The sequence below is a fragment of the Pinus tabuliformis genome, chromosome 9 (assembly GCF_031772625.1).
Source record: "Pinus tabuliformis cultivar Carrire ecotype Pingquan chromosome 9, CPIR1, whole genome shotgun sequence".
NCBI classification, from domain to species: domain Eukaryota; kingdom Viridiplantae; phylum Streptophyta; class Pinopsida; order Pinales; family Pinaceae; genus Pinus; species Pinus tabuliformis.
This window is the reverse complement of record NC_142307.1, coordinates 1,457,631,129-1,457,656,044: the sequence shown is the minus strand read 5'-3', so window position 1 is coordinate 1,457,656,044 and position 24,916 is coordinate 1,457,631,129. Positions and strand designations below refer to the sequence as shown.

Here is a 24,916-nt window from a genome sequence, read left to right as displayed (position 1 = left end):
TCTTGTGCCTAACCCCAATCTGCTTCGACACCTTAGAGTTTAGGGTTTAATAAAAACCCTACCATGCTAGAAGGTCACCTTGCACCCCTTATCCTCCAATGCTGAAACTGAAACAAGATTCTTCTTGAGCCTAGGTTTTTAAAGAACATCTCAAGATATAGAGGGTTTCTAGAATCCCTCTCAAAACGAATTGTACCAGTTCCCTCGACTTGGTACTTTCCATTGTCTCCCATCTCTATATCGAACTGCATGTCCTTCTTTGATAGTTTGTTGAAATACTTCTTGTTTCCTATCATATGACAAGATGCATCGTTGTCCACATACCATAAACCGTGGCCACTGAACTTGCCATACAAGCAATGAGTGAAACTCTTTCTCAAAATGAGAAGATAACTCATCTATCTCCGCAGAGGCTACTACTTGGTCCTTTTTGGACCCTTTCTTCTTGTTAGGGCATTTGGTAGCGTAATGCCCAAACTGGTGGCATGAAAAAGACTTGATCTTGCTAAGATCCTTCTTCTTCTCGCCCTTGGAACTCGACTCACCACCACCACTGCTCTTTTTACCCTTGGACTTGGCCCCTTTGCTTGCTAGAGCCAAATTTTCTTCATCTTCCTCGCTTTTAATACGAGATCTAGCTTGAGCTTGTCTGTGAATATCCTCTTGGACGCAGTCATCTCACAACCTCTCCCTATCTCGAAGTGTTCTCGGGCACATATTCCACCATTGAAGGCTTACCACAATTTGGTGAAACTCAATCTCTATCTGGAATTGTCTCACCCACACTAGCCAACTCTTCCTTTACCTTGGAAAACTTGGTTAGGTAAGAAACCACTGAATTTGACTTGGACGTTTTAATGCACCGGAGCTTGTTCTTCAACGCCAGCTACCTGGCCTCGTTCAATCGCTAATAGAGACCAATGATGGCAGTCTAGATTTCTTTGGATTTCTTCTCCTCACTCAGGTGAGGGATAATGTGGTCTTTGACTCCTTCAAAGATAATCCTTCTTGGTTTGGCATCCATCTTATTATGCTGAGCCAATTGTTGAGGATTTGATGGTGCGACTGGGACATTATCAACAAATTCCCAAACCCTTTGTTCCTCTAAAACCATTGCTATCCTTTCATGCCACAGACGGCTGCTGGATGCATCATCCAGTCTGCCTTCAAATTTGAGACTCTGATATGCCATACTGCCAAATCAAATTGCTAAATACAAATTGCACTCGTAAAATCAATGTGCATTGCTTAGAACCATAACGACCAAATCAATCTGATAACTTGCTCCCTCTGAAGATAAAATCTATGCTTGGTCTTCAATCACAATCTGAGCTTTGATACCATGTGAGATTTCCTTAAAACCCATTAAACTGATTTGCAATTTCAAAGCGTAAAAACCTAGAAATATAAACAACTGATATTCTGGAAACTTAAATCACTAACACACTGAGTTTTCTAACATGCACAATGGAAAATAAATAAGAAGACAAACATGTCAACACAGAGAATACAAGATATACCTAGGAAACCCCAACCCTGGGGAAAACTTGCAATGATGTGTGTATTTTATTATTCTTTTGCAATAAAGGATTTTCTTCTGAGAATTACAACAAGGGAGAAACTTCCCTTTTATCACAGAAATACAACTGATCAATCGATATGATAGTTGTCTCCTCTATCTGCCAAAAGGCCGCGCAAATTTCCCTGTCTGCTTGCACGTGCGTGCACAAATTCTCTCTTCCAGTGCACACATGCGAACTGGCGCTGTGCACCTGATCTCTGGGCTTGTTGGAAACACAGAGAGGGGGGGAGGGATTCAATATTTCTTTTCAATTGTTATTTTTACCAGCTTGATCACTTATAAATAGAACACAAAATGAACAATAAGAATAAATACTTTTATTAATCTTATTAAATCAAGTACAATATTTGTGTAGGGCTCCAACCCTAGATGAAGACACCTCTTCAATCTCCCAGGCTCCAACCTGTATTATGCAAAGCACCGAATTGGACTTCCCAAGACTCCAACCTTGTTAGTTTGAGGCACCAAACTCTAGGGCTTCAACCCTATCCCTGGTACAGGCTCCAACCTGGTCTCTTGAGGACTCCTATCCTCCAGGGCTCCAACCCTTAGCTTCAATTCGTCAAGATAAGTTTGATGATTCTTTATGGCTCCCAATGTCTTCTTCGAGCCCTGTGAATCTTCAGCAATGCCTTAACTTAGTCTCCACGTCACTTCATCAATGACAACCTTGTCTTACCATGAAGGTGTCGCTGCTACTCTTCATATTACCTAAACATTTTCTCCATGGTCACTTTATGATGACTAATGCATCATGGTCTCTAAGATAAACTCCAAGGACAACTAGGGCTTCTCAACAATGTGTCTACAATAATTTGCCCTAAGCCTCAAAGTCTGCACCAAATAATTCTTCTAAGGATTCTATAATGTACCTCAACGCAACTGCTTCAAGGATGCTTCAATATGTTTGCTACAAGGATATCTTCAAATTGTCATCAACAAACTTCACTGTCCAAAGGCTAAGTTCTTTCCTTAAAAGTCTGCTCCAAATAATGACTATAATCCTAGACCGTATCACAGAGAATAGGACAAGTTTGAGCCCTCCACGGGTGATTGGTTCAGAGGTTTGTTCACAGGTCTGTTCACAATGTCGATTTAGTGCTTTAGAGGTCTGTTCACAATGCTGAGGTGACTGCTTTAGAGGCCTGTTCACAATGCTGAGGTGACTGCTTCAAAGATTTGCGATATGCTCACTTCCAAGAAAAACTCACAAACACTTCAATGTTGGTGTCGTCTTCAACTCCCTTCAAATGATGACAGATGTAACCTTACTCGGTCTTCAATGATGTATTGCTATCACAAATGTACACTTGCTGTCACATGAGTATCCGAATCACACAGTTCTGAAATATGGAGCCTCGTTCTGAAACTTTAATCCACTGTTCCGAAACCTTACTTCACTGGTTTGAGGTCATACAGATTCGAGGTCACACATGTCCAATAATTAATCTTTTCATAGGTCCGAGGCCTGTTCCACTGCTTGGGAACCTGTCCAACAACAAATCCGAGCTACAACCCTTCACATTGGTTCAAAACTTTTTTCTTTTCTGAGGTATAGTCCTTGTCGCAGGTTCTGTGGTATAGCTCTTATCACAACTGCAAGTTCAGTGTATCAACTCCAGATTTTTCACCCAAACAAATCTTCCAAAAGCTTCCTCAGTGTCCCTAGTTCACGAGGTGTGAATTGTGATATATCTCTGTATCTCCTTGACCGAAATTGAAGAGGGAGAAATGCAGTTTGAACTCTTATTTATATGGATTCAATTTAGAAATGAGGGGACTTGACTAATAGAGGGATGCTGACTTGACGTGGATGGGTATTAGAGGTTTGGGTATCAGAAGTTTTAACATGACACAGCGTGCCAAACTTGCGATATTGGAAAGTTTCGACGGAGCGGACGCGACATTATATTAAATCATTATGATAAAGCCAATTGGGTCCGCAACCATATCGACAATCAGAGCGTAGGACTTATTAGAGGGTCTTATCGGAGGTGCCATTTCAAAAGTTCTGATAAAGTGGTGGATGCGATTTGATAATTAACTCGTTAGCTTAAATCATGTCGGGTCCGCATATCGGAAATTAGAGTAAATCAGAGATTAGAGTTGGGTTGTATATATGACATCACATATCGGAGATTGGATTTGGGTCGCATATATGATAACACATATTGGAGATCAAAGGTTTTGAGTGGTGACACAATAAAAAAACGGCAATATGATATTGCTCCGATAGGGTTTCGTTGTGTTATATTTTCATTTGTGAACATTGGTTCAAAGCTTATTACTCCGACGAGGATTATTGTTCAAAGGCCTGATTTAACTTTGGTTTAATATAAAGATTAAAGGCACATGATAATATATGTCATGATATGGTCCTCCATCTCATTATATGGTCTCCAACCATGTCATCATTTGTCATCAAGTTCTTCATCAAGCATATCATAATATACATGCGGTTATGGCATCTTAATAAGAACTTTCATCATTAGGGCATTGTGATCAATGGGCATCTTAGGCTAGACTTCTTCATTAATGGTTTGACATCTTCATAATGTAAGGGCAACCTTTAGGGTTTGCATGAGGTTCATTGACATCACAAGAATATTTTCCATCTCCAATAATGCCATATTGACATCAATGACAATCTTGACCAACAGGGCTAAGGAAATTCGACATTTTCTTGATATGAATCTCTCTTGCAAGCTGAACCTTTGCGAACTGCTAACTCTTGACTCTTCCTTCACTACGTTCTCACACTTGCTTGTGCTCAACTGGCTTGTCACCAACCCGCTCTATCTCCTCTTATAATCTCGACCTCAACCCTAATCTCTCAATGACTGAGATTAAATTGTGTTAAATGACCAAGATTAAATCACAAGTTAACTTCGGAACTTTTATTTTTTTCCCAAGTATAACTTTAGGAAATAGTTAAATAAATTAATATTATGCTAAAGTGGCAGTCTTCTGTGTTCTTTGGCTAGTCTTAGCACTTAGACAAGCAAAACACTTCCTTCTCTAATCCAATCAACAAGGCTCCCGATGCTCTTCACAATCTTGCTCTGCGCTCTACTTTGGCAAACTTGGTCGTCATTTAGGTCCAAGCCTCTCCAAGAAAAGCCATTGTTGTTTGGAATTTATAGCTTGACCCCTTTTGATATGTCGAAGGGTGTAGAATCCTTTTGGTATGATGTCATGGATGAAAGGTATGGATAGTCTGTGCATGCCTTTGCTTCCAATCCAATGATCAAGTCCAACTTGGACCTTGTCCCCCGTTCTTGACTTTCAATTTAACGAATTCCCAATTAAAGGGAACGCTGTGATTGTAGCCTTCCAAATGATAGAATAACTCTGGACTTTTTTTATTTGGGGATCCAATCCAATTTTCAATGGAGAGGGGGCCAAGATACTTAGCTTTTATAGTTTGCGCCCAAAGGCCTTGTACCTGAATGTGCCTCCAAACATTCTTGGCTGCTAAAGCTTTGGAGAAAAGAAATAGGTTTTTTTAGTCCCTATCACCCTTCGCTGTTTGGGATGTTTAGCTTTTTGCAGGAGACCAAAACCATTCCCTTCTTCTCCTAGTCAACTATCTAGATAAAATGGTAATAAATTTGTTGGCTTTTGTCAAGGATCCCTTTCAGTGTCCAAGCAAGAGACATCCAATTTACTAATATTGCCTAGAAGGATTGGCTTGACCAGGACTAGGCCAAGTCTGAGAGCCATCTGTTGGACGAGGTGTTCATTTTTCCCCATCTTGTCTTATGAACCACTGGCAGTCTCCCTTGAGATATAAGTTTTCCTTAAGGTGGAAACACAAATACCTAAACCTTTCGTTTTTGGCAGAGGTCATGAAAGGAAGGATATGGGCAATATAATTCTTCTCAGGCACCAACTAATGACCAGAGACCTGGAAAATTTGATATCATACCTGTAGTTTTGTAGAATAAATCTAGGATTTCTTTAGTATGTCCACCATAGGTTTTAAACCGTCACAAAATAAGGATGTCATCAATGAAAGTAAATCTGAAACAGAGCAGGAACTGCCATTTAAAATACCTTTTAAAGAGCCATTTGTTGAAGCAGCCCTGAGTGCCTTGCTTAACCCCTTGGCTATTGTTATCGCTTAGATTGTATAGGCACTGCGACAACGACTTAGGTTGGGGGCTATGAAGTGAAAACTTCTTGATACGCAGAAAAATATATATATATAAATATGTATTAATGATTAATTGACTGAAGATGATTGTTTACAGTGGGGGTTCTTGGCTTATATATCGCCATGGGCACCCTTTGGGGAAAGGGCATGATCTTATGATCGTGCCCTTTCGTCTAATTAACCTAAAATTAAATAATAAACCTAAAATTAAATACTAACTAATTTTTTACATAACATTGCCTTCCTCTCGAAAGAATGCTTTGTCCTCAAAGCATACGTAACGACGGATGTTGTTGACAAAATGATTCATTCTCCCAAGAAGTGTCTTCTTCGGGTAAGTCCTTCCACTTGATCAGATATTCCAAGATGATCAAGGTCCCACACTTTAAAAGGTCTTGGATTAATCTCTCAATTTTCGTTTTTTGGTGATGTGGATATCGGTATGGCTTGATGTTGACGAGATCTGACCCTGCCTTGACTTCTATTGTATGCTCAATTTCCCTATTAGGTGGCATTTTCATAGGTAGGTCTTGAAATACTTTTTCATGCTTCTGAATTAGATCTTGTATCTCTGGTGACTCTTCACTGGTCATATTTGCAGATAACATTTCTAATTGGTGACATTGTACTACATAAGCGGGTGCTCCTTTTCGACTCATCTTCATCATTTGAGATGATGATACAATTTGATTCTCTGGTGCTTGGAATCCGTGTAATTTGTACTTCTGACCTCCCCATTTGAATTTTATAAATTTTATTTGATGGTTGGCGGCATAAGAACCTAAAGTTCGTAGCCATTGGATACCTAAGATTACATCTACTCCTCCTAACGGTACCGTGAAGAACGCAGACTCTAAATTAAAGTCTTGAATCTGCAATTTGACCTTAGGGTATTTCCCCACCTTTTCAATCTTCTTACCGTTAGCTACCATCACTTTCATGTTTGGTAAGGGAAATGAAAAAATATTGAGTCTCTTTGCCATGCTTGCATCTAAAAAATTGTGTGTGCTACCAGAGTCGATGAGAACCACTACGTTTTTCTTCTTTATGTGTCCTTTTAACTTTAAGGTCTGAGGTTGTGATATACCTGTCATAGCTGATAGTGACACTTGCGGAATACTTCCGTCATCTAATTCTGGTGAGAATTCTGGGCCATCTTCTATTTCTTCTATGTCAGAATCTTCACTGTTTGAATCATTGGTTGCTTCACAATTATATAGCTTATTTGGTTCTTTTCCTTTAGCACATCTATGTTTGGGGTCCCACTTCTCACCACAGCGTTTGCATTTACCCTCTTTTATCCTTTGCATTTCCACATTAGATTTTTCATCTTCACGGCGATGTGGTGGAACATATCTTGTATTATTTGAGTCCACATACTGGGGTATTCTTTGTTTTGAATATGTTTTCTCCGATTTTGACCAAAATATTTGTTCGAATTTCCTTTCGGCTGTTTTTGCTTTTCATCTTGCTACTTCTATTGATGAAATGTCATGCATCTCAAGTTCTACTTGTAAATGGGTTTTGAGTCTCGAGACATATGATTGAATTAGACGAGATTCTGATAACCCAAGTACTTGTGTTACTAAGGTCTCCCATTCTTGAGTGTATTCGTCCACACTTCCTTTTTTTCGTAATTTGATGAGTTTCGAAAAGAACTCTTCTTCCTTTACACCTTGGAATCTTTTAAAGAATGCATCCTTAAATTTTCTCTAACTAATGACGTGTGTTGTCTTTTTCCACCACATATACCAATTATATGCTTCCCCTTCCATTTTCATGGATGTGTGCCTGAGCTTTTCGTCATCACCATTGATGTCATATATCTCAAAGTATTCTTCTGCGTTATTTATCTATGCAACATTGTTTTTTTCGTTTCCATTGAATTTAGGCATCTCGACTTTTGCCCTTCGCTGGTATGTCGCTAATGGTTGAGCGAAAAAGGGGTGTTGATTGGTAAAGGTATCCCAGAGTTGCTTGTTTGTAAGAGTCGCATTACTCATTTCTTGGTGGGGTGTGCTGATTTTTTTGGGGATTCAACTTTTTCTTGAGAGTCTGTTGATTTCGTTGAATCTGATGAGTTGTGCTCTTGATTTTCTTCATCTTCTTGTATTAGTTGTGTGGGTGTATAATTCATCTTTTTACACAGAAGTTTCAGAAATGTTAAGGTCTCTTTGTGATCCACCTCTGATTGGACACGTTGATGCTCCATCTTTATTTCTATTTGATTTGTCGTATCTTGAAGACTTTTGATATCATCAACTTGCCCCTTAAGCTTGATCTGGAAATCATCTAATCTTTTATTGACCTCATCCTTGTTGTTATTTATCTTATGCTCTGCGTCAACCAATTTTTTTTGGAAATCTGCCATTGTCATTGTCGACATTGAGTGAGTTTGTGGGGGCATTTATTTATCTGCCATATGATCTCTACACACTTAAGATCAAGTTATTAGATCAATAGGGGCTAGATAGACACCATAACCCTCAAGATCTAGAGATGCCTTCTAGATCAATTAAGTTAGAATGCCTTTCTAAACTCACAAACTAATGCAAGATACCTGTGCAAATAGTTAATCCAATCAACTGGCTAAAGAAATATTAACTCATAAAACATTATTCAATAGAGCATTAAGAACATGATTCAAAATTTACCACAAGAAGCAAAAGAGTAAGACCACCATGAATAAACCCCAATGTCATTTGCATTATTGATCAAAAAATATTACAACCAACAGAGCTTGCCTCAGAGTTGTTTTTACAAAATTTTCTGTGTCTCTTTAGAAACAAATGACTTCTAATTTATAGATAAATCCTCTAAGTGGAAAATAACGGCTAGTTGGCTTGATCCTCGTCAAAATAATTTCGACCGTTGATAAATATTTGATCATCTTTTAATCTCCACCGTCAAAAATCTTTATTTTTGAGGAATTTTCAAATTTCTTATAAAATTCATTTTTTATTAGCTCAAAAATAATTATTTGAGTTAATTTCCCCCCAAAATTAACTGTTTTAAGTTTTAACCATTAAGGCCCAAGGGTCCAATTTTTCTTGAAATTTCCAATATTCCCTTGTTGGGGGACTTCCAAAAATTAATTTTTTTTAATACCCACGAATTTTTCCACTTGGAGAATTTAATTTCTTTAGGACATTTTTTTTGTTAAGCTTGGTAGGACTCACTCATTTTCGATTTTACATGTCCATTATTCACCCCGCAATGGGGGGAGGGTAGTACAAGATTCGAACCCAAGATCTCCGGTTCGATGAGACTTTATTCCACGACCATTGCCACTTGAGCTACCCTAGGCGGACAATTTCTCTAAGACTTTTAATTTTGACTGTAATTAATTAAATTTCTGGCTTAGGATTTTAATTTTTTTTTGCCAAAAAATTTAATTAATTGATACTTGAGAGGGTTAATAATATTTCCAACTTTTAATGTTTTAGCCATGGTGTCTAAATATGAGGGGCCATGCATCAAAATATTTTTTACATTAAGATATTACAATTTCAACCCTCAAAGGGGGAATGCCCGTTCGTTATAGACCCTCAATATATTACCCAATTCTGTGACTCAATATGATCTAGTAGATCAAGTGATTTGTAATAAAATAATTTAACTAATTAGCTTAAATTATTCCCAATCACTTTAAAAAAAACTCTACTAAAACACTAGGACTCACTTAAGACCTTGACGTTAAATTCCATCCTAGCTTTGGGGTGAGGCTGGAGGGAAAAACACGGCCGATTATCCATGTTTAGAAACACAAAAATCAGTGAGACGAAAAACCTCCTAGGATGAAATTTGTCGCCAAAATAATAGGCTTACCTAGGTTGTTACATACATATATGGTCGTACAAACATCATTTACATTAAAATTATGCAGAATGGGTTTACAATTTTCACAAACTGACGATGAATCTAGGATAATCTGAATGTTCGAACATGACGTAATCCCTTTGCGAAAAAGTGTACTGCTATAGGGTAGTTGACAGGTAGTGGTCAACAGCTACTAAGAGGAAAAACAAAGGTAAGCGTGGGCTTCCTTGCCAGATGCCTCTTTAGGATTTGGAGAAGGGTGAAGCTGACCTGTTGATTAAAATTGCAAAACTGACCAAGCTGGTGCATGCCATTACCTAAACCATAAAGTAAAGCTGAAACCCAAATAAATATGATGCGAAGGTAGAGCCAGCTGACCGTTTAATGCCTTCGAAAGGTCCACTTTGGCAATCACGGCCATTGGATTTTTGCTTTCACAGAGTGTAGGCCTTTCTGGCTATATAAGTTTCTTAATATTAATATTTTTATTTTGTTTCCTGCATAGAGTTGCAGATATTAAGCCATTGACACCTATTTTGTTCGTTTTGGCCATTCCAACAAGGCTGTTGTTATATTTTCTGGTGATATTTGACAAAACTTATACTCGAGGAAGAATGCATTTCTTTCCTTTCAAAATGTGAAGGTCCCCATTGGCATTTCTGATTTCAAATTAAAGAGAAACCTGTCTTGATGTTCAAATCTTATGATCAAAACATCCTTTCTGAAAGGGGAGCCTCTTATCTAATTCTATCTAATGTTATTGCTTAAATTATCAACCAATTATTACCACCAGGATGTCCTAAGAATGTGCTTTCAACATAGGAACATGGCAAGAATGCCAACTAACCATTTCAGACCAATTCTCAAATATTTCAGTCTTCGAAGTTTTGTAGTCTGTGCTGCAATCTCTTGAGGGTCTCTAAGAGATAAATGTGGTGTCAGTATTATTGACCTGTTGGAATGGAACAACTAGGCGTGGGGAAATGATTTAGAAGGGTACAAAGTGCCAAAACTTCCACATACTAAATGCCTGGGAACATTTTAAACATCATGTAAAATGTGGAGATTGTTTTGTCAAATAACTGTGCAATGGAGTTGCTTCAAATGATATGATATATGCTGAATTTGTTTTTCAGTGGTAACGATGTTTTGCTATTCTTATTTGAGAGCCTCGGTTCTAGATTATATATTAATTAGAACTATATTTTTAAAAATTTAGGATGGAGTCATTCTTGGAGCAGACACTCGTGCAACAGAAGGTCCAATTGTATGTGATAAGAACTGTGAAAAAATACATTATATGGCACCAAACATATACTGCTGTGGAGCTGGAACTGCTGCTGATACAGAAGCAGTGACAGGTTCTCTTTCCATAGTTCTATAGTTCTTTATAGTGTATCACTAAGTTAATGGGCAGAGCTGGAATTGCCAGAAATTTTTAGTTTTAAAATGATTAATCTTTTGTTTTCTCTGAAATCATTCATTATATTATCATGAAGTATTTAATGCTCTTCTGTTTGGTGATAGATATGGTTAGCTCCCAACTAGAATTGCACCGCTATGCAACTGGTCGAGAATCGAGGGTTGTCACTGCTCTTACCCTTCTCAAATCTCATCTTTACAGGTATATTTCTACCTTTGTGGCATGTGTATGAACTGATATTTTCCTTTGATATTTTGCATTTGAACTTTGTATGGAGTTGTCTTTTCTTGGTAGAAAACATTAATTGTTTTCTGTACTTCCCTCTTTGAGCAGTTACCAAGGCCATGTGAGTGCAGCCCTGGTACTTGGTGGTGTGGATTGTACAGGACCACATTTGCATACAGTAAGTGGCTTATACAGAATTTTGGACGTATGGGGTCTTGCCATTGCATATCATGTTCTGTTTTATCATAACTGTGAGCAGATTGATGACATACTTCTCATAGAGTGCTATGCTTCTCGTGTTCTTTTATTTTTTTGATGAGTGAGCAGATAGATGACATACTTCTCATAGGGTGCTATGCTTATGATGCAGATTTATCCCCACGGATCAACTGACACTTTACCTTTTGCTACAATGGGTTCCGGTTCTCTTGCTGCTATGGCTATGTTTGAATCAAGATACAAAGAAGGCATGACAGTAAGTTCTAAAACTTAGTCTGTTTATTTTTAGTTACTGCAGCTCAATTTGCTACAACAGGTTCTGACATTCTTGTTGCTATGGCTATTTTTGAAATTTGAATCAAAATACAAAGAAGGCATAAATTTAAGTTCTGAAACTTATTGCATTTTTCTTTAGTTTACAGCAGCTCAATACTTTTGTTTTGGGCTGACTGACATCGAATGTTTAATTCCTGTGCCTGCACATTGGGAATGATTGTTATATATAGGTATGAGCTATGAATCACCCGTAGAAAGCTTCACTTACTATTTTATCATTTATATATTAAGGAATATTTATAAATTTATTTTACTGGATCCGTCTTATGGGTAATCAAGGTACAGAGAAGGCATGACTAAGCTTTTTACGTTTATGGTTTGTTTACTATAGTTAAATTCTTTTATTTTGAGCTGAATGACATTGAATTTTGAATTACTGTTCCTGTTATACATTGAACGTTGAATTACTTTTCTGTTATATATATATATATATATATATGTGACAGACATTTCCAAAGCACAGGAACACTAATTCAAGGTTGAATTTCATTCAGCTCAAGACAAATTAATTTAACTCTATATATATATATGAATGGCCTGTAGAAAGCTTCACCTACTATTTTAGCATCCACGTTAATTCATATTTCTAAGATTATGTTACTAGATCTACCTATGGAGGATCTGGGATCAGTGTTTTCTGCAAATCTAGATCCAGATCCTCTGGGGATCCGTTTCTGGTATTAAATACCAGAGATTCTGCTCAGGATCTGCTTCTAGTTTGGAAACACTAGAGGATCAACTGAGGTTCTGTTTTTGGCCTGCCACAAATGTCAATCTGACAGAGCCTCCAAAAGATATTTTTAGAAACATGCCAGATAAAACAAAACTCTATTATTAACTTATAAAATGGTTCCTTCCTCCCTTCTAAGATGCAAATCTGTGGTTTTTGTAGCAGTCTGCATTTCTGAGTTTGAGGGTGATGTGGAATTTAATTGTTATAGATTTGAATTTACTCTTTCGTTGGTTCATGGTTAATTTGGTGACACACACACACACACACACATATATATATGCCCAAAGGTTTACTCAACTGGTTGCCAATGTTGTTGGGCATTTGGCTAGTTCCATGCTGGCATGTGGCTGGTTTCAAATCCCCCCTAAGTGAGGTGCACTAGTTTATCTCAATGGGTTTACTAGGGATGCCATCCAAGAAAGTGGGAAATATTCTTTGGGTTTCATGATGAGGTTTGCTTTGGTCTCTATCTCTCTCTCTCTCTCTCTCTCATACTATTCAAAACCAGCTGGTTCATTAGCCCAGGCCACCAAATCGGTTGAAAAACCGGGTTATTTGAGCAGACCCCCCCGGGTTTTTGGGCTGACCAGGCATAAATCGGTCGGTTTATGACGGAACCGGCTGGTTCCATCATAAACTCGTCGGTTTATTGTAGGTCGGCTGCAGACCCCAGAGAATGCGGGTTTGTGAGTTTTGAAGCGGCTTTGATGGAATCTTGGGGTTGTTTCCCTCTAAAAACAGCCCCCCCAAGAAAAGCATGCCTCCCCTCTCATTTGCCTCACACATCTCAACTCTAGCAACATTGGCAATCAATGGTAATGTTAAATTCTTAAAGTAAAAGTGACATTTCCCTTATCTTTTGTTTTCATCATTTTATTTAAATTTTTAACATTACCATGAAATTACTCAAGATGTTTGGGAGTGGTTTCAACCTTATTGGATTTCATATGGAAAAACTAGAATTTTAGATTTCCCTCAAAATTCAGCAGACCTAATGGTAGATCTGAGACTTTTGTGATCCATATTGTAGATAAATGTCTTTCGGATTAATCACATCATTAGGATTTGGTTGACGTTTCGAACCAACTAATGTGGTTCATCCTTAGGATTTCATGGTTTGGAGGTTTGCAATGTTTCCATTTGATTTTGTCATGCATGAGGGTATGAGATTGGCATTTGATCAAGAGCATGGAGCCCTTTAAGTACCTTGATGATGGTGGTATTGATTGATGAACTCCTCTGCCATGGCCTTAACAAAAATGTGCCCTTCACTGTAAGGTTGAGGAGATGAACCCTTCACTCAAACCAAAATCATTGGTTAGGCATGTTATACATTTTCAATTTTTATCATATTAAAAGGTTGAGCAATTCAAGTGTAAAGACTTTGAGCTAGATGCTGTTTATGTATCTCTTGTTGATGATTCCATTTCTAGTAGCGTTGAATCAGTGATGAGTTTCATGAGTGATCATGTTGATCAATGATTTGTAGTTTTGATGTCTAGTTTTGGTGCTACAGTCTACTACTACCACTACTACTGAGGTTGCAAAGGAGTTTTAGGACTCCTCAAACTCTGAGCCAGATTATTTATGTAGCTCATGTTAATGATCCCATGTATAGTAGTGGTGACGAGTTTGATCATGATGAGGAGTGATCATGTTGATCATCGATATGTAGACTTGTAGTAGGCTAGTGGCCCCATCGCTTGTAGTATTGTTTTTGGACTCTAGAGGCCATTTAGAGCTTCATTGATTATGTATTTTGTTGCTGATATGTATTGCAATCGGTGCCTTTTTGATATATTCACCTTTACATGGTATATAGATGAGCAAACTTTGCATATTTTGTCTCTATTGGTGTGGAAATGGTTTTAAATCTTAAAAATAGTTTTTCATTAAAAATTAATTTTTTTATGTACTTTTAAATATCAGTTCATTGAGATCTGACCAATCCCATTTGACCGGTTCTGATTTGAAACCTTGTTTTATAGGTGGATCGGTCTGGTCACCGGTTTCGGTTTTGAATACTATATATATATATATATATATTTTTTTTTTTTTCACAGGTACAATGCTGTACATTCCATATGAGGGATATACCTATATTGTCAACATCTGTCATGTCACTGGTGGGAATTGAACCTTGGTGGGGAGGATTCCATTCCTTTCTCCCAACCACCTAGGATAATCCCAATTCACACACACACACACACACAACATTCTTCAAGTGTCCCGGTGAAGTTTGCTTTGGTTTCTCTCTCTCTTTTTTTCTATATATATATATAAAACTAGGCTGTGGTTTGGTGGGAACTTGGAATAGTTGTGACAATGTCCAAAGTACAAATCATATATATATATATAACTAGGCTATGGTCTGGTGGCAACTTGGAATAGTTGTGACAATGTCCTAAATAGAAATCTTAGTGGGCATGCTCCTTGTGTGGTGTTTTGCTGGATGTGGCTATTGATTATATTGAATCTTGTTGATGTAGCTTTCTAATAGATTATTGTAATGATTTTGGAAAGGTGCTGGCAAATCCTATCCTTCACTCAAGTGTATGAGGGTGGGTTGAATGTCTTTCTAGGCTTTGCCATTTGTAAGAAGACGGGTTTGCATTTAAAAAAAAATATTTTTTTTTCCCAAGGGAAACATTGTGTAGAAACCCAAGGAATGCATTACCACATTGTAGATGGTGTCCCTAGTTAACATGTTGGTGTAAACGAATGTTTTAAAACTTCAACTCAGATTCATAATTAGTCAATGGTCAACTTGGACTTGGATTGGCTCGGACTTATTTGATTCCAATGATTCGGTTTACTAAAAAATGCATAAAATGTTTAGATTTTAATAACAACATATATTTTAAAGATTCCAAGCCATGATTTCAAACCATTAGAGACAAAATATGCAAAGTCTGCTGATAGGACATACATATATCATGTAAAGGTGAATATATCAAAAGTTTCAAAATAGCACATGCAATATATATTAGCAACAAAATACATAATCAATGATGCTCTAAATTGGCTCTAGCTTTAGAGTGAAAAACATGCTACAACCATCTCCTTTTGCCTAACTTTGTTTTCTTCAAATTTTGCAAGCTGATTTTGCAATTCCAATCTAATCTGTCCAATCTCCTTTAATGGGGCCATGCATGGGGCAACTTGGCCTCTTGTACTAGCCAGGTGCTCTTTCAACCTACAAATTGCACCCTCCCCTCATATGCATTTCTTGCAATATTTGCAATAAATCTACTCGTCAATCAGATCAACATGGATTCATGTAGGATCTTTGACACTTGGGGTGGTAGCCCTGGTGAGATTTTGATACGTGAATTCAAATATGCGTGATTGCAAGAAGCAAATCCCATCTTAAATCCTTAATAGGTGAAGTTTGTTGACCGCTCTGTGTCAACTACCCTATAGCAGCATACATTTTTTTCAAAGCATTCCATCATTTTCAAGTCGCCAGAGATCCAACGATCATCATTATCTTTCAACAATTTTGTCAAGATTGTAATCCAAATTCTGCAGCCTTGTGTGACCATTGTAAAAATGATTCTAGTATGTCTATAAAGCCATGTAAAACACCTAGGTAAGCTTAAGATTTTCAGCAAAGAGTTTCACTCTAGGGAGTTTTTTAACCTCAACTAATTATTTATGTTTTTCCTAAACATCAAATAATTAGCAGAGTTTTTCTCCCAAACATACCCCAAAGCTAGGGTGGGGCTCGATGGTGATGTCTTAGGTGAGTCCTAGTGTATAGAGTCTGTAAATTATCATACTAGATCATGTTTTGAGTTTCGCAGAATTTGGTAAAGTCTAATTGTTTAATTTTAATTATTAAAATTTCCCACTGGTCGGGATTTTAATAATTATTTTGATGTAAATTGTAAAATTTAATATAGAAGTTGAGGGGGTAAAGTACTCATAATTAGAACCTCTACACCTCAACTTTCTATTCAGACACTTTTTGAGGGTTGAAATCATGTCTATCCCCTCAAATTATTTTTATTTTATTTTTCCGGCAAAAAATGGCAAAAAATTAGTTGGAAAATGGTCAAAATATAAAAAATGAGAGAATAAAATTCTTTCCAAGTGGAAAAACGAATTTTTGGAAAAAAAAACCTTTCTGAGGAAGATTAAATTTGAAGGACTCATTTCCAAAGCAGCAAAATCCCACAAAAATTATCCTTGGACCAAAAAGAAATTCTCCCGAAAAATCAAATTTTTGGGTCTAGGTGGTTAAATTGAATGAGGGAATTTTGAGGAAAGAAATTGGAAAATATTTTTTAGGCCCTCTGTCAAAGGAAAAAAATGATTTTTAAGAAACGTCGAACTATTGGACCATGCTGTTTAATTGAAGGGGGATTTTTCAAGGAGAAAAAATGTTTTTTTTTGGATTGGGATCAAAGCCTTCTTCAACAAATTCGAATTTCTTCTTCCAGATCAAGGGTCAACATTAAATTTTGGCATGGATCAAGCTTCAACTAGTTGTTATTCTCTAGGATCAAGTCAAATTTGTGGACTTCATTGGACCTAGTCGTTTCCCACTTGGAGGGGGGTCTAGATCTCTCATTTTATATAAACTGAGCCTAAGGCTCCTCATTGTAAACATCTTTGGATGGTGTAAATGGCTTTGGAAGGTCTGTAATATTTTCTCTGATTAATAAAATCAAAAGTCTTCGGGGTAAAAGCTATGGTGTTCTTTTCAGCTTGTTATGGTAATATTTTATGAAATATGCGTTTAATTTATATTATTGTTTTAAAATCATTATACTCATTAGCCATATGGATTTATTGGTTGCTTGTTTGCTACCTCTATTTCGATTGGGGAAACATCGCTGATTGGGTAGATCTGTTGGGTTCTTGTTTGAACCACTAGAGCTCCTTCTCTTTGTGCCACCCAATCCCTATGAATCTAACAAAATCCTTCAAAGTTGTGTAGAAAATTTTTGTGATCAGATATCGAGGGCTTGGGGAAATTCTTGTTTGAATCAACTTAAGTAATCGAGCCTGGCATTTGGGGAGGTTCTTGCTTGAACCATCCATCTACTTGGTACATAACAACTGAGAACCCATAGTGGGTCTTCTAAAGGCCAATCATTCAAATAAAAGGGAGTTTCTTGCCATTGTTTCTAGATCGAATTTATCTATCTTAATTTTTTTTAAACTTAATTTAGAGCTTTAATGAATAGATTTGTTATAAGAGCTTATCATTTCGGAATTTGTATATATATTTCACTCTTATATATATTTCATCCATTTTTGTATATATTGCTGGTTTCTTTGGTGTTTCTTTGCAAATTTGAATAAGGGTATTGTTGTCTTCTAGATTGTATAGGCACCGCGACAATTGCTCAAGAGGGGGGCTGTATATATATTTCACTCTAACATTATATATATTTCATCCATTTTTGTATATATTGCTGGTATCTTTGGTGTTTCTTTGCAGATTTGAATAAGGGTATTGTTGTCACCCAGATTGTAAGGCACCGCGACAATTGCTCAAGACGGGGGCTATCACTCTGATTCTCGTCCACTCTATTCTAGCTGTCTCCCAACAACAAGCTATGGGGGGTAGTCCCTATGAAATGAGGCGAAGGAAGATAAGTTGGGAACTGACTCGCCCGGGAGACACGGATGAGTGGCCTAGCCACTTGGTTGAATTTGAGCAAGATTATTGATTAGATTAGATTTTCGAGTATGAGACCAGTGCCTTATGGAGTCACAATTCTTGCTTATTGTAAATTGAAACCAAGTAACTGGATGGACACCCGCTGCTTAAATGATTGGCTAACCTATATGATGTGCAAATCCTAGGATCTATGTGTGATGCAATGATCTTGGTTATTTTTAGTTATATGCCTAGTCTAAATAGAACCTCTCCCCTAACTGTTTTGAGAAACAGTCTTCAGAGTAGGTTGTGAAATGGAAGCCAACGGGAAGCAAACAATGGCTTGATTAATGATACCTCCCCCTGTGTTCCACCCACTCAGCGCCTCCGCGTTACAGAGATTGTGGCTCTGACGACTGCAAGGTCATTGTGTTAAACACTAAGAAGAATCGAATCTTTCAAGCTAATTGGAAAAGGGTTGCCATAGATCTCTATCAACTTAGCCTATATTAGAATGTAAATTTTAATGCAATATAGAACTAGGATGCTTGTGCAAGAGATTATGAGTGAGACTTTTAGGTGAGATTACTTAAGTGTTTCTTTAAGTACTTAGTTATATTTTACTGTAGTTATGATGTTAAGTACTTCATAATGCTTAGAACAGGTAATCTCAACCAAAAGATAAGTATGAGATTTCAGTAGTGCTAACTAGAAATAAAGATATCCACAAGATGCGATTGCTCAAAAATATAGATCCACAATTTATAAACAATAGAGCAACAATTAACCAATGATTCAGTATGATAAGCCAATGACCATTATCCACAAAAGACAATAAGTGTTCTTAGCCAATGTTCTTCAACACAATATGATTTACCAATTTTCGAGTTAAGAACACTTAGATGCAATTTAGATCACCACCAATTAGATGCACAAATGAAGCAAGTTATTTCAATACCAATTGGGGTTAGAGAGACTTAGGAGTAATTTATGTAAATTAAACCAAAGATTTGAAATGTGCTTAGAGAGTGAGCTTATTAAATGTGAATTACAAACTTTGTAGCATATAAACTCACAAGGAAAACACAATGTTAGTCACTTCCACAATGCATATGCCTGCCCAGTATCACAAAAAATAACCCACCTGCCAAGTAAACTTAGCTAACTCAAAAATTAGATGTGTTAGCCCTTTTAAGATGTATTTTTCAGAGATATTCCAGATCTGATCTATTTATTGCAGCAGTAAATACACCACAGATCAACAAACCAATGATGTTAGAAACAATGCCCAATATGCCAAAAAAAGGGAAAATTTCACTGAAACTGAAAAAATCAAGTTTTTTGACCCTCTTTAAGTGAATGATTTAGAAATTTCAGATCTGATATTTTCAGTTATGCAGTAAATTCCAGCAAGCAGAAAATTAGATCTAGGCTACAGAAAATCAGATCTAGGCTAGATCTAAGGTGCCCAAATGGCCAAAATCTAGGAAAATCAATATTTAACAATTTTAAACAATTTTGACCAATTTGCATGTGATTTTAGGGCCTAATTATCACTATTTTGACTGTTGTAATAAAAAAAGAGAAAGTAAGGGTTTAGAGGTCAAACCCTAGGCCTAAGGTCTTATAGATGTACTTGCCCAAGTGTCCCAAAATTTTAGGATGAAGATGCCACATGAGAATCAAACTTTTGAAGACCAAATACCTGCAAAAACACCAAGATATCAGTCTTGGAAATTTCAGAGGGTTTAGGGCAATTTAGGGCAGAAAAGGTCAAGAAAAGCCAACGCTAGGCCAAGGAAGGCCAATGTTGAGGGAAGAGGGGCCTAGGAGGGTAGATCAAGGGTCAAATAAGGCATAAAAAATTTATTTCTCAAAAATTTTAATTTTCAAAACCCTTGTATATTTTGTAATTTTTAAAATAATTTTTGCTAACTTGGGTTTTGGGGTTTTAAGAGATTATGTATATATTTGGGGTTTGGATGTTTTATTTTCATTTTTGGAGGTTGAATCAAGAGATCAAGCTGAAGTAGAGCTAGATCTAGGCCATTAAGGGTAAGATCTAGTCTCTAGAATTTTTTGCAGGGCTACCCATTGAAGATTTTGTAGCAAAATTCAGATCTAGAAGAGATTCTTTTTTGTTCCCTGAATCAAGGGTTTCACTTTTCAGGCTTCCCTGGCCCAGATCTAGCCTCCGCTAGCCTGGCGTCAACCTAATAGCCCCCTACGTCAACATATTTCGGCCCTTCAGAGCAGGTCATAAGCCTTAGAGGCCTCAATCTCTCCTATCCAACGTCGAGCCTTTGGTGCCTCTCTCCCTCCAATGTTGCCTCTTTTGGCCTTTTCCTTCCTCTTTGGCCCCTAATTTGTCATCCTTGCCTCCTTAGCCCCCAATGCTAGCCTTGGTAGGCCTAGCGTTGGCCTTCCTTGGCCTATTTTGCCCTAGCTCACCCTTGTTCTTCTCTAAAATTTTCAAGATTGATTCCTTGGTGGTTTTGTAGGAGAAATTTGCTCAAAACCTTGTGTTTTTAGGTGCAAAATCATTGGAGAAATTTTGGACTACTTGGGCAAGTTCATCTTCAAGGCCTTGGGCCTAGGGTTTGATCTTTAAACCCTCATTTTGCCTCTGTTTTATTACAGCAATGATAACAGTGATAATTAGGCTCTAAAATCACATATAACTTGGTCAAAATCACTCAAAATTGCAAAATCTAAATTTTCATGAATTTTAGCCACTTGGGCATCTTAGATCTAGCCTAGATCTAGATTTTTGCTTGCTGTAATTTCCTGCATAATTCACTGAATCAGATCTGCAATTTTCTGAATCACACATCTAAAGAATACTAATTTCTTTTTCAAGTTCGGTGAATTTTTACTATTTTTGGGCATACTGGGCATGGTTGTGGCATCGTTAGGTTGTTACTGCTGTAATAACTTATTTCAGATCTGATATATGGCTGAATACTGCATCTTAAAGTGAGCTAAAATTCAATTTTTCACTTTGGAAATTGTTGGGCTCTTTAGTAATCAAATCTAACTGCTATAGGCTTGTTGTCTCTTGAGTTAAAGTGATTTTATTACTGCTGTCACAAGTCTAATAAAGTGCTGAAATTTTTTGAAGTTACTGCTGATTTGATTATTGAGATCTAACACTTGCTTGTCTCATTCTAAGTTTACAAAAAATTCTGAATTTTGCACTAAAAACACTCCTACACTTAAGCTCTAAATCTCTGATCTTGTGATTGGTATAAGTTGCTTTAACACTTGGAATCTAATTGGCATTATTGTATTTGACATTTAATTGTGGCATTGTTAAGAAATCATTGGATAATTGCTCTAAAAGATCATAATCTTAAGAGACTTTGATATCTTGGTTGTTTATCTTAAGCATTTGGCATCTTAAGTTTCATTGGTCATTTGGAAATTTTCTAAGCATTTTGTGGAATATTGTTGAATATTGGCACTTGTATCTTTAAACACCATGTCTTGTCTTAAGATTGTTAATTAATCATTGTTAAGTACTCTTGCTATAAGATAATTCACACTAAGTACTTAATTAACATAAACCAATCTTAACTCAAGATAAGTTCACTCAATCTATTTTGCATAAGCATTCTAGGATCTAAATTGCATTAAGAACTTACCTCCTAGCATAAGCTAAGTTGATAGACTCTTAGGGCAACCCTTTTCCAATTAGCTTGAGGGATTCAACTCTTCTTAGTGGTTAACATAGTGACCTTGCATTCCTCAGAGCCACAATCTCTGCAAAGCCGGAGGCACTAGGTGGGTGGAACACAGGGGGAGCTATCGATAATCATGGTTGTTTATCTTAAGCCTTTGACATCTTAAGTTTTTTGGTCATTTGGCATTTTTCTAAGCATTTTGTGGAATATTGTTGAATATTGACACTTGTATCTTTAAACACCTGTCTTGTCTTAAGATTGTTAATTAATCATTGTTAAGTAGTCTTGCTATAAGATAATTCACACTAAATACTTAAATAACATAAACCAATCTTAACTCAAGATACGTTCACTCATTCTATTTTGCATAAGCATTCTAGGATCTAGACTGCATTAAGAACATACCTCCTAGCATAAGCTAGGTTGATAGACTCTTAGGGCAACATTTTTCCAATTAGCTCGAGGGATTCATCTCTTCTTAGTGGTTAACATAGTGACCTTGTAGTCGTTAGAGCCACAGTCTCTGCAGCGCCGGAGGCACTGGGTGGGTGGAACACAAGGGGAGGTATCGTTAATCAGGCCACTGCCTGCTTCCCGTTGGCTTCCATTTCACAACTTACTCTGAGGATTGTTTCTCAAAACAGTTAAGGAAGAGGTTCTACTTAGACTAGGCATATAATTAAAAATAACCAAGATCATTGCATCACACATAGATTCTAGGATTTGCACATCATATAGGATAGTCTATCATATTAAGCAGCGGGTGTCCATCTGGTTACTTGGTTTCAATTTAAATAAGCAAGAATTGTGACTCCATAAGGCACTGGTCTCATACTTGAAATCTAATCTAATCATTAATCTTGCTAAAATTCCACCGAGTAGCTAGGCCACTCATCCGTGTCTCCCAAGCAAGTTGGTTCCCAAATTGTTTTTCCTTCACCTCATTTCCATAGGGCTACCCCCATAGTCTGTTGTTGGGAGAGAGCGAGAACAGAGTGGGCGGGGATCAGAGTGACAACCCCTGCCCTGAAGGGTTGTCGCAGTGCCTATACAATCTGGGCGACAATAGGTATCAATCTTGGGATAAGATCTATTTGAATATATTGTTTGCAGGCTTGATCCCATTAAGTATCAAGGCTTGATCGATTTTGAAGGGAAGATCAGCCTCCAAGCCTAGAAGGCCAGGGCTTGGAGGCCTTAAAAGAGTTTATTTTGTTAAGTCGCATACCTATTTCTTGCTACTCCTTAGCTGCAAGCATATACGACTGTCTCTGCGTTCGAAACATTTTTTTTTTTTTGGAAAACAATTTGGGGCATAGGCTATTCACACAATTTTTTTAAGGCTTTTTTCTCTAACAGAATTTGTTTTGCAGGCTTTAGGACCATTACTTCAAGGAAGGTGCGGGCCTTGTGGTCTCGAAACTCTTGTTCCACACATATAATATTTGATTTGGGATTTTAATTTTTTTTTGAAGGCGTTTGATATATCCGCAAGGGTTTTGAAACAATTTTGTTTTGGATCCACTACCATTCCACTGACTCTTGCATTTACAAAAGGATCTAAGGAATGTTGTGGAGGGTTTGAACGTTAAATTTTGCAAAAAATTGCTATTGGTTGCATTGATCCATTTGTGAAATTTTTACTATAGCCGCAAGGATTTGGGATCACAAATTTTAAATTTTTCTAACCCTTGCTCATTTTGCAGTTAAGACCGAATTATTTGGAAGTGATTTTCATTGGTTTGTGGGGACGAATTTTATTGATTTGCCTTGGTTTACTTGTAATTTTTTTTTGAAGCTTGGTCGCTAGGGCTTTTGAGCCTATTAGAAGCTTGGATTTTTATTGCATCAATTGTTATCTGATCATTGAATTTTTTTTCCTTATCAATTTCAAGAGGGTTTATCCATCCTATTGGCATAAAATTAGCGGATCTAACCTTTGTTTTCTTGACAGGGCCGAGAAAGCCTTGTTGGAGGCCTAGTTCTCTCTAGGCATGAATCTAGAAGCTTATCTTTTTTCACCTAGAGCGAGAGGCCTTAAGGGTCTAATGGTGGCTTCATTTGTTTTCATAATTCATTAAGGCTTCAAGCTTTTGAAACCATAATAAAATTCCCTTAACATTTAATTCTAATTGAATCAATTTTTGGAGCTCGCTGTGAGGGTCTTGATCTTGTTTCTCTCCTACTCGTATACAAATTCTTGTCACTAGTGCAAAGGTGTTTTGAAGGTTTGATATTTGTTTTTTGCAGGGATATAATCATTGACATATCAAGCCTCTATTCATCATATTTGAGAGCTATTTTCCTCTAGGCCGAAAGCCTTCTCAATTGTCATCGTCTTGTTGCAAGATTGAAAGCATTTGAGGTCAAATATTTGGAGAATTTGTGAGCTATCTTGAAGAGGATCCATTTAGATCTTGAGGAGGTCCTATATTTTGTAGAACTATCAATTGTGAAGCTGCTTGAAGAAGAGTCCTTCTCATTTGTCTAGAAGGCCTTTCCCATTGTAATCTCATTAATAAAAGCAATCTTTCTTTCGAGGGAGCTTGGAATCCTATTCCAAGGCATCATTTTCTCCTTATTTAAGAGAGAGAATCTACTAACTTACTAATTCTCTTGCTAACTTAGATCTAGCTGCTAACCCTTGCATTGCATCTTAATTGCATTTATAGCTTGCATTTTCTAAATTGCTACTTGATCAAATTTGCATTGGAATATTTGCTGTCTTGTTTCATTTTCTATTTATGATCTAAGTAGTTTCTCTAATCACTGTTAGCAATCCCATCTGCCATCCTAAAATTGTGTTTACATCATATAACTTCCATTTAAGTTCATTTTTAAGTGGGGATCTCTCTTAATAAACATATCTAAAGGCATTTTCAGCTATTGTTAACTCATCTTGTCCTAGTTGTCATTCTTGCTATTGTTTCATTGAGTAACTTTTCTTGCTTCGCTAATTACTGCCATAAGCTAATAATCTTGTGCTCAAATCATATACCTATATCTTGGTTAGAAGCATATTGGCATCTATCTATTTTGGAAGCATATTGAAATCATTGTAGCTCTTTGAAGCATTGCATCTTTCATTTTAGAGTTAGATTTTGCATCTTTAAAATTTACCTCCAA

The 24,916-nt window shown here is 37.0% G+C and overlaps 1 protein-coding gene across 2 annotated transcripts in view; it reads left to right on the top strand.

Annotated features, from left to right (window-relative positions):
• Positions 1–24,916, top strand: part of LOC149154079 (proteasome subunit beta type-7-B-like) — a 78,756-nt gene that overhangs the window by 44,859 nt on the left and 8,981 nt on the right. For both annotated transcript variants that reach the window (XM_089445920.1, XM_089445919.1), the window contains exons 3-6: positions 10,777–10,918; positions 11,085–11,181; positions 11,314–11,383; positions 11,576–11,680. In XM_089445920.1, the coding sequence (XP_089302046.1) occupies positions 10,777–10,918; positions 11,085–11,181; positions 11,314–11,383; positions 11,576–11,680 (414 nt within the window). The remainder of the gene's footprint in view (positions 1–10,776; positions 10,919–11,084; positions 11,182–11,313; positions 11,384–11,575; positions 11,681–24,916) is intronic.